The 9,670-nt window shown below is 49.2% G+C and overlaps 1 protein-coding gene across 2 annotated transcripts; it reads left to right on the top strand.

Moving 5' to 3' along the window:
• The first annotated feature begins 2,771 nt into the window (after positions 1 to 2,771).
• Positions 2,772 to 7,104, top strand: LOC117441769 (TNF receptor-associated factor 3-like). Of its 2 annotated transcripts, XM_071202272.1 has the most exons (4): positions 2,772 to 2,987; positions 6,012 to 6,213; positions 6,477 to 6,612; positions 6,709 to 7,104. In XM_071202272.1, the coding sequence occupies exons 3-4, from the start codon at positions 6,480 to 6,482 to the stop codon at positions 6,879 to 6,881; spliced, it is 306 nt and encodes a 101-aa protein (XP_071058373.1). In that variant the 5' UTR covers positions 2,772 to 2,987; positions 6,012 to 6,213; positions 6,477 to 6,479; the 3' UTR covers positions 6,882 to 7,104. The 2 variants fall into 2 exon arrangements, with proteins under 2 accessions (XP_071058373.1, XP_033933678.1); XM_034077787.2 differs by lacking the exon at positions 6,012 to 6,213 and having other exon boundaries at positions 6,709 to 7,099.
• Positions 7,105 to 9,670: the final 2,566 nt, after the last annotated feature.

The following is a 9,670-nucleotide window of genomic DNA, read 5'->3' as shown; positions in this document are numbered from 1 at the left end:
GCGCGCCACCCACGGGCCGACGTGGGCGATGTCCGAAGCCGCCGTCGAGGTGGTGAAAAAGCGAGAGGGTCCACGCGAGGCCGACCAGACATAGTCGAACCTCCTCTCAGGCACCAGGGAAAAGCTCAGAAGGGTCGCCCTGTCGGCCAGGAAGAACCGGTCAGCTTCTTCGGGGGCTCAGCACTAGCCGTGTTAGCGAGCGCAGGCTGGACGCGCAGCCGCATGTCCCGAAGAAACAGTTCCATGAAGTAGAGGTCCGGGTCTTCCTTACCCAGCAGGTCGTGTATCGTCTGCTTGTAGTCGGAAGGCTTGCTGTCTTCCAGTCCCGAGACGATGCGGGAATGGCGAGCGACGTCCTCAGCCATTCCGCGGGGGGCGCACCGAGCCTCAGTCCGTGTGCACGAGGCAGCCACGGACGTCTCCAAAAATCTCCGGCAGATGAAGAAAAACGGCGTTTCTAGATATGTTCGGTTCAGTCTCCGAAACCTCCCGCGAGACTTAAGTCACCGATGTCGTGCCGAGAGATAGGAGGCGGAGGCGGTGCATCGAAGGTGCAAAAGGAACTTTATTTACGTTGCTGGCTTGCAGTCCGAGCAGACAAGAGAGAGAAGGAAGGAGGGCACACAGGAAGTACACAGGAGGTACACAGGAAGTACATAGGAAGTACACAGGAAGTACACAGGAAGTACACAGGAAGTACACAGGAGGTACACAGGAAGTACACAGGAAGTACACAGGAAGTACACAGGAAGTACACAGGAGGTGCCGTGCCAGTACTCTCAATCAGCAACTGTTTCAAGTCCAGTTATTTATACCGCCCAAAGTGTTTGGCTCAAAGTCACAGTCTATCCTAAATACTGTATATTTCAGAACTTAAACAACATGACTCCGGGGGCATCTGAGATGAGAGGGGTAAAGGGGGAGTGGACCTGGGTCCGGGGGCATCTGAGATGAGAGGGGTAAAGGGGGAGTGGACCTGGGTCCGGGGGCATCTGAGATGAGAGGGGTAAAGGGGGAGTGGACCTGGGTCCGGGGGCATCTGAGATGAGAGGGGTAAAGGGGGAGTGGACCTGGGTCCGGGGGCATCTGAGATGAGAGGGGTAAAGGGGGAGTGGACCTGGGTCCGGGGGCATCTGAGATGAGAGGGGTAAAGGGGGAGTGGACCTGGGTCCGGGGGCATCTGAGATGAGAGGGGTAAAGGGGGAGTGGACCTGGGTCCGGGGGCATCTGAGATGAGAGGGGTAAAGGGGGAGTGGACCTGGGAGCATCAATCTGGTGCACTTCGAGAGCAACATGAAGAGGTCTATGGATACCTCTCAACATCCATTTGAAACAACTGTAAACAGATTTGAGTAAAGCCTGCCCCCTACTGGCGGCTGGCTGAAGGACTCCTCGTCCCGGAGTGCACTCACCATCTTTCAGCGGGAAGGAGAGGGCATCCTTGTCCGGCACTATTATCAATGTTGTGTGATGTCGCGGCGCGTCACAGGCTGAGTACCGGCATGTTACTGGTTAAGAAGTGCTGCTACCACATGGGTACAGATCAGAAGTGCCGTACTGCGTACCGGGCGGTGAGTAGGCTACCGGCCCAATTCAAGCACTGGTGTGCGGAACAATTCCAGCAACCTGTAGTTCCACGAGTGAGTGATGCGTCAGTCAGTGATCACTGCATGTTCAGACATGTCGCTGTCTGGAACTCTTTCTTCAGAGTAACGTGACCTTACCAATACATACAGTTCAGATAACAGAAAGCACATGGCTACTTAACATGCAGAATGACGTCATGTTGCATGCTAAGTAGCCATGTGCTTTCTGGGGCTTAATGTTTATCGGTAAACCGACTTAACCGGTAAAAGTTCCTTCAAAATAAGAGTCTCGATCTTATTACTATCAAAATAAAAGTGCAAAACGAAAACTTTACCATACAAATATAATCACTTCTCTAACAGGTAACTCATTTTAAATATAGTTTATTTATATATAATAATGTTAATATTAGTAATAAGCTCTATATTTGTATAGCACCAATTACAACAGGAGCCAAACTGGCTGCACAGCAGTTCAACAGACAGATGAGTATGAGAGAGAGAGAGAGAGAGAGAGAGACCTCCTGCTGGGTAGAGAGAGAGAGAGAGAGAGACTGAGAGAGAGAGAGAGGAAGAGAGAGAGAGACTGAGAGAGAGAGAGAGAGGAAGAGAGAGAGAGAGAGAGAGACTGAGAGAGAGAGAGGAAGAGAGAGAGAGGGAGACTGAGAGAGAGAGAGACTGAGAGAGAGAGAGACTGAGAGAGAGAGAGAGACTGAGAGAGAGAGAGACTGAGAGAGAGAGAGAGACTGAGAGAGAGACCTCCTGCTGGGTAGAGAGAGGCTCATAACTCAATATTAAATAATTAAAAAAGGCTTCTTTGTATAAATAATAATACATTATTTATTATTTATATTTTCTAATAATACTTAATAAACATTAAGAGTGGAAAAAGTTCATATGCACATTTTTAAAAAATGTATATTTAAATATTTGTATATATAGATACAGTTATATAAATAGGCTCTGAGTACTGCAGCTGCAGAGGTCACAGCGCCCCCCGGAGGAGGCTCTGAGTACTGCCGCTGCAGAGGTCACAGCGCCCCCTGGAGGAGGCTCTGAGTACTGCAGCTGCAGAGGTCACAGCGCCCCCTGGAGGAGGGTATGAGTACTGCAGCTGCAGAGGTCACAGTGCCCCCTGGAGGAGGCTCTGAGTACTGCAGCTGCAGAGGGGATTTCCTGGGCGGAAGCAGCAGAGGGGGTTTCCAGTGATCAGAGCTGCTGGATCTCTCAGGCTGAGGAGCAGCGACTGAACCCGGACAAACAGAACCAGGACCCGGACAGCAGAACCAGGACCCGGACAGCAGAACCAGGACCATGAGGAGCCCGCCCCCGGCCCGGAGGCTCCGCGGCGGGGAGACGGTCTGAATCCCGGGGACAGAGAGCCGAGCGGAGGAGCTTCATGTGAGTCAGAGCCCTCAGAACCCTCAGACCCCTCAGAACCTCAGACCCCTCAGCACCTCAGACCTGTTAGCTCAGCGTTAGCTCCACAGAGGCTACTGTGTGTCAGGACCAGGACCAGGACCAGGACCAGGACCGGGGTTGTAGCCCAGCAGGTCTATCCTTGGTGTATTTGGTGCAAAACAGAAGATAAATAGAGAAATAACTCAAACATAAAACCGTTCTTAAAAACATTTTAATAAAAATTATTCTCACATTAAAATATATCAATATTGACATGAAGTATTGAGCTGTATAATGTGTGTGAACTAAATGATGTGTATTGAACATAAAGCAGAGAAACAAGAAGCTAACAGTTAGCATCAGTGTTTACATTAGAGATCGATAATCAGTCAGACCTGAGAAATCAAGCCCAGATCAATCTCCACAGATCACTCATATTTTAATATTTATATTGATATTAATATTAAAATGAGTGTTGTCTTGTAGGAGTGATCCGCCCTGTTTAAAGCTTCATATGACTAACTATCCTCAGGGTTTCAGATGCTTATTCAATACATCAATACATTTTGACTTATTGTTGTTTATCATTATTATAATTACAAACAAATAAAGTCAATATTTTACTTTGAAAATCATTTATTTCTGCTGAATATCACAGAGAGGTCCCTGAACGCACCACAGTCTGAGGTCCCTGAACGCACCACAGTCTGAGGTCCCTGAAAGCACCACAGAGAGGTCCCTGAACGCACCACATAGAGGTCCCTGAACGCACCACAGACAGGTCCCTGAACGCACCACAGTCTGAGGTCCCTGAACGCACCACAGTCTGAGGTCCCTGAAAGCACCACAGAGAGGTCCCTGAACGCACCACATAGAGGTCCCTGAACGCACCACAGAGAGGTCCCTGAACGCACCACAGTCTGAGGTCCCTGAAAGCGCCACAGAGAGGTCCCTGAAAGCACCACATATGCCCCTTTCACACCAACGCGGTTCCAGGGCCGTTTCGGAGCTGGAGCTTGTTGTTCCTGTTCACACCGCAGCAGAGCCGCCTCTAAGCTCCGGAATCCGGTTCATTTCAAGCACCAAAATGTTGTCGGTCTAGAAAGCAAGCACCGCATACGTCACGCTTACGTTGGATCTGGGCTGTGTCCAAATAACACGCAACACCCGCTTTTCCGCCAGCTTCAACATGATCTGTGGAAATAACATTGAGAATCAGATGTTATACCAAAGTAATGAATGCTGCGAAGCTGGGTATGTTGAGCTTGGCGCATGCAGAGGCTAACAACAGCTAGCTCTAACGCCATCGAATAGGACGTATATGTACCTTCTTTCTCCTACGGAATCGTCGTTGAAGTTGATGATGATGATTGTAAAAAACGTTTGAATGTAGCATGTACCGACTGTGAAGTCGGTAGTAAAGTCGTCCCATTTCTTCCATTTCGTTTCGACAGAGCAAAACGAGTAGCGCTTCAATACAATCGGCCATTGTTGTTGTCGGTGTGAGCTGTGAGGGGTTTCCGCGCGGTTTGGCTTTATGAAGCAGGCACGCAAACGGTTACGTCATGACGCTAACGATGACGCAATGACGCAGCACCAGTCGGGCTCTGAGCGGTGTGAACAGAGCGGGAGCTAAACCGAAGAATCGGTTCCGAACCAGAAAAGCTCTAGCACGGAGCTAGAATGGGAAAAGCCTTGGTGGGAAAGGGGTAATAGAGGTCCCTGAACGCACCACAGAGAGGTCCCTGAACGCACCACATACAGCTCCCTGAACGCACCACATAGAGGTCCCTGAACGCACCACAGAGAGGTCCCTGAACGCACCACAGTCTGAGGTCCCTGAACGCACCACAGAGAGGTCCCTGAACGCACCACATAGAGGTCCCTGAACGCACCACATAGAGGTCCCTGAACGCACCACAGTCTGAGGTCCCTGAAAGCACCACAGAGAGGTCCCTGAACGCACCACAGAGAGGTCCCTGAATGCACCACAGAGAGGTCCCTGAATGCACCACAGAGAGGTCCCTGAACGCACCACAGAGAGGTCCCTGAACGCACCACATAGAGGTCCCTGAACGCACCACAGAGAGGTCCCTGAACACACCACATAGAGGTCCCTGAACGCACCACAGATACCTCATTCACACCAACGCAACTCCGGTTCAAGCTCCGTGCTAGAGCTTTTCAGGTTCAGAACCGGTTCTTCGGTTTAGCTCCGGCTCTTTTCACACCGCCCAGAGTCCGACTGGTGCTGCGTCATGACGTAACCGTTTGCGTGCCGGTCTCTGGTCTCCTCAGTGGACCAGGTTCCCAGCAGGGAGCTGGTCTCCTCAGTGGACCAGGTTCCCAGCAGGTCTCTGGTCTCCTCAGTGGACCAGGTTCCCAGCAGGGAGCTGGTCTCCTCAGTGGACCAGGTTCCCAGCAGGTCTCTGGTCTCCTCAGTGGACCAGGTTCCCAGCAGGGAGCTGGTCTCCTCAGTGGACCAGGTTCCCAGCAGGGAGCTGGTCTCCTCAGTGGACCAGGTTCCCAGCAGGGAGCTGGTCTCCTCAGTGGACCAGGTTCCCAGCAGGCAGCTGGTCTCCTCAGTGGACCAGGTTCCCAGCAGGGAGCTGGTCTCCTCAGTGGACCAGGTTCCCAGCAGGGAGCTGGTCTCCTCAGTGGACCAGATTCCCAGCAGGCAGCTGGTCTCCTCAGTGGACCAGGTTCCCAGCAGGTCTCTGGTCTCCTCAGTGGACCAGGTTCCCAGCAGGTCTCTGGTCTCCTCAGTGGACCAGGTTCCCAGCAGGGAGCTGGTCTCCTCAGTGGACCAGGTTCCCAGCAGGGAGCTGGTCTCCTCAGAGGACCAGGTTCCCAGCAGGGAGCTGGTCTCCTCAGTGGACCAGGTTCCCAGCAGGGAGCTGGTCTCCTCAGTGGACCAGGTTCCCAGCAGGGAGCTGGTCTCCTCAGTGGACCCCTGCTGCTTGTTAAGTCTCTCCATCGTTGTGTACAAACTGGATAAAACACGGGCTTGTTGTTGTTGTTCAGGAGTTGATCCCGCCCCTTCCCCCGCCTCGACGTCAGCGTGGCGTATGCGGTGCTTCTGCTCCAGCCGGACAATTGTTTGGTGCTTGAAACGAACCGGATTCCGGAGCTAAGAGGCTGCTCTACTGCGGTGTGAACAGGAAAACCCGGTGCTTTTCAAGCTCCAGCTCCGAACCGGCCCTGAAACACCGTTGGTGTGAATGAGGTAAGAGAGGTCCCTGAACGCACCACAGAGAGGTCCCTGAACGCACCACAGAGACTGCATTCACTTTCAGTTGAGAAGAAACAGTGATCAGCTGTTCTGAGATAAAGCTTATCTGCCTCGTCCTTTTGAGCCCCAGATGTTATTCTTCATAAAGCACTCTGAGCAGCAGGAAAAGCGCTATATAAATAACATGCATTATTATTATTGTTATTATTGTTATTATTATTATTATTGAGGTCAAAGGTGATTAATATGTCTCTCAGGTCATGTCGGGGGGGCGGGAGGTGCAGCTTCCCCTCCAGCAGGTGGCGCCCTCCCTGACCACGCCCCTCTCCGTGGTCCCGCCCCCTAACCGGCAGGCCAATCCCTGGCCTCCGAGCGACCCCGCCTCCTCTCAAGGTAAACTGCGCTGTGATATCAGCCGGATGTGGTTCAATGAAGGTGTTCACGCCCCCCCCCCCCTCTGTATTAACGCCCCACTCCCTCTGTGTTCAGGTTCTCCTGCAGGGTTCCTCCCGCTCCACGGGGGGTTCAGGGACCGCTTTGTGGAACCGCCAGAACCCAAATACTGCTGCGAGGCCTGCAGGCTGGTTCTGTGCCAGCCGAGGCAGACGGAGTGTGGACATCGGTTCTGCCAGAGCTGCATCAGTGACCTCCTGAGGTACTAAATATTCTTCAGGTTAACTTCAGGTTAACTCTGGGTTAGAGAGGTAACTTCAGGTTAACTCTGGGTTAGAGAGGTAACTTCAGGTTAACTCTGAGTTAGAGAGGTAACTTCAGGTTAACTCTGGGTTAGAGAGGTAACTTCAGGTTAACTCTGAGTTAGAGAGGTAACTTCAGGTTAACTCTGGGTTAGAGAGGTAACTTCAGGTTAACTCTGAGTTAGAGAGGTAACTTCAGGTTAACTCTGAGTTAGAGAGGTAACTTCAGGTTAACTCTGAGTTAGAGAGGTAACTTCAGGTTAACTCTGGGTTAGAGAGGTAACTTCAGATTAACTCTGAGTTAGAGAGGTAACTTCAGGTTAACTCTGGGTTAGAGAGGTAACTTCAGGTTAACTCTGAGTTAGAGAGGTAACTTCAGGTTAACTCTGAGTTAGAGAGGTAACTTCAGGTTAACTCTGAGTTAGAGAGGTAACTTCAGGTTCACTCTGGGTTAGAGAGGTAACTTCAGGTTAACTCTGAGTTAGAGAGGTAACTTCAGGTTAACTCTGAGTTAGAGAGGTAACTTCAGGTTAACTCTGGGTTAGAGAGGTAACTTCAGGTTAACTCTGAGTTAGAGAGGTAACTTCAGGTTAACTCTGGGTTAGAGAGGTAACTTCAGGTTAACTCTGAGTTAGAGAGGTAACTTCAGGTTAACTCTGGGTTAGAGAGGTAACTTCAGGTTAACTCTGAGTTAGAGAGGTAACTTCAGGTTAACTCTGGGTTAGAGAGGTAACTTCAGGTTAACTCTGAGTTAGAGAGGTAACTTCAGGTTAACTCTGGGTTAGAGAGGTAACTTCAGGTTAACTCTGGGTTAGAGAGGTAACTTCAGGTTAACTCTGGGTTAGAGAGGAAACTTCAGGTTAACTCTGGGTTAGAGAGGTAACTTCAGGTTAACTCTGAGTTAGAGAGGTAACTTCAGGTTAACTCTGGGTTAGAGAGGTAACTTCAGGTTAACTCTGGGTTAGAGAGGTAACTTCAGGTTAACTCTGAGTTAGAGAGGTAACTTCAGGTTCACTTCAGGTTAACTCTGGGTTAGAGAGGTAACTTCAGGTTAACTCTGAGTTAGAGAGGTAACTTCAGGTTCACTTCAGGTTAACTCTGGGTTAGAGAGGTAACTTCAGGTTAACTCTGAGTTAGAGAGGTAACTTCAGGTTAACTCTGAGTTAGAGAGGTAACTTCAGGTTCACTTCAGGTTAACTCTGGGTTAGAGAGGTAACTTCAGGTTAACTCTGAGTTAGAGAGGTAACTTCAGGTTCACTTCAGGTTAACTCTGGGTTAGAGAGGTAACTTCAGGTTAACTCTGAGTTAGAGAGGTAACTTCAGGTTAACTCTGAGTTAGAGAGGTAACTTCAGGTTAACTCTGAGTTAGAGAGGTAACTTCAGGTTAACTCTGAGAGAGGTAACTTCAGGTTAACTTCAGGTTAACTTCAGGTTAACTCTGAGTTAGAGAGGTGACTTCAGGTTAACTCTGGGTTAGAGAGGTAACTTCAGGTTAACTCTGGGTTAGAGAGGTAACTTCAGGTTAACTCTGAGTTAGAGAGGTAACTTCAGGTTAACTCTGGGTTAGAGAGGTAACTTCAGGTTAACTCTGAGTTAGAGAGGTAACTTCAGGTTAACTCTGGGTTAGAGAGGTAACTTCAGGTTAACTCTGGGTTAGAGAGGTAACTTCAGGTTAACTCTGGGTTAGAGAGGTAACTTCAGGTTAACTCTGAGTTAGAGAGGTAACTTCAGGTTAACTCTGGGTTAGAGAGGTAACTTCAGGTTAACTCTGAGTTAGAGAGGTAACTTCAGGTTCACTTCAGGTTAACTCTGGGTTAGAGAGGTAACTTCAGGTTAACTCTGAGTTAGAGAGGTAACTTCAGGTTAACTCTGAGTTAGAGAGGTAACTTCAGGTTAACTCTGAGTTAGAGAGGTAACTTCAGGTTAACTCTGGGTTAGAGAGGTAACTTCAGGTTAACTCTGAGTTAGAGAGGTAACTTCAGGTTAACTCTGAGTTAGAGAGGTAACTTCAGGTTAACTCTGAGTTAGAGAGGTAACTTCAGGTTAACTCTGAGTTAGAGAGGTAACTTCAGGTTAACTCTGGGTTAGAGAGGTAACTTCAGGTTAACTCTGAGTTAGAGAGGTAACTTCAGGTTAACTCTGAGTTAGAGAGGTAACTTCAGGTTAACTCTGGGTTAGAGAGGTAACTTCAGGTTAACTTCAGGTTAACTCTGGGTTAGAGAGGTAACTTCAGGTTAACTTCAGGTTAACTCTGGGTTAGAGAGGTAACTTCAGGTTAACTCTGAGTTAGAGAGGTAACTTCAGGTTAACTCTGGGTTAGAGAGGTAACTTCAGGTTAACTTCAGGTTAACTCTGGGTTAGAGAGGTAACTTCAGGTTAACTCTGGGTTAGAGAGGTAACTTCAGGTTAACTCTGGGTTAGAGAGGTAACTTCAGGTTAACTCTGGGTTAGAGAGGTAACTTCAGGTTAACTCTGAGTTAGAGAGGTAACTTCAGGTTAACTTCAGGTTAACTCTGGGTTAGAGAGGTAACTTCAGGTTAACTTCAGGTTAACTCTGGGTTAGAGAGGTAACTTCAGGTTAACTCTGAGTTAGAGAGGTAACTTCAGGTTCACTTCAGGTTAACTTCAGGTTAACTCTGGGTTAGAGAGGTAACTTCAGGTTCACTTCAGGTTAACTTCAGGTTAACTCTGAGTTAGAGAGGTAACTTCAGGTTAACTCTGAGTTAGAGAGGTAACTTCAGGTTCACTTCAGGTTA

This window comes from Pseudochaenichthys georgianus, unplaced genomic scaffold (assembly GCF_902827115.2).
Source record: "Pseudochaenichthys georgianus unplaced genomic scaffold, fPseGeo1.2 scaffold_1974_arrow_ctg1, whole genome shotgun sequence".
In the NCBI taxonomy this organism is placed as follows: Eukaryota; Metazoa; Chordata; class Actinopteri; order Perciformes; family Channichthyidae; genus Pseudochaenichthys; species Pseudochaenichthys georgianus.
Note: the sequence above shows the minus strand (reverse complement) of the source record. Positions and strands in the feature narration are given on the sequence as shown.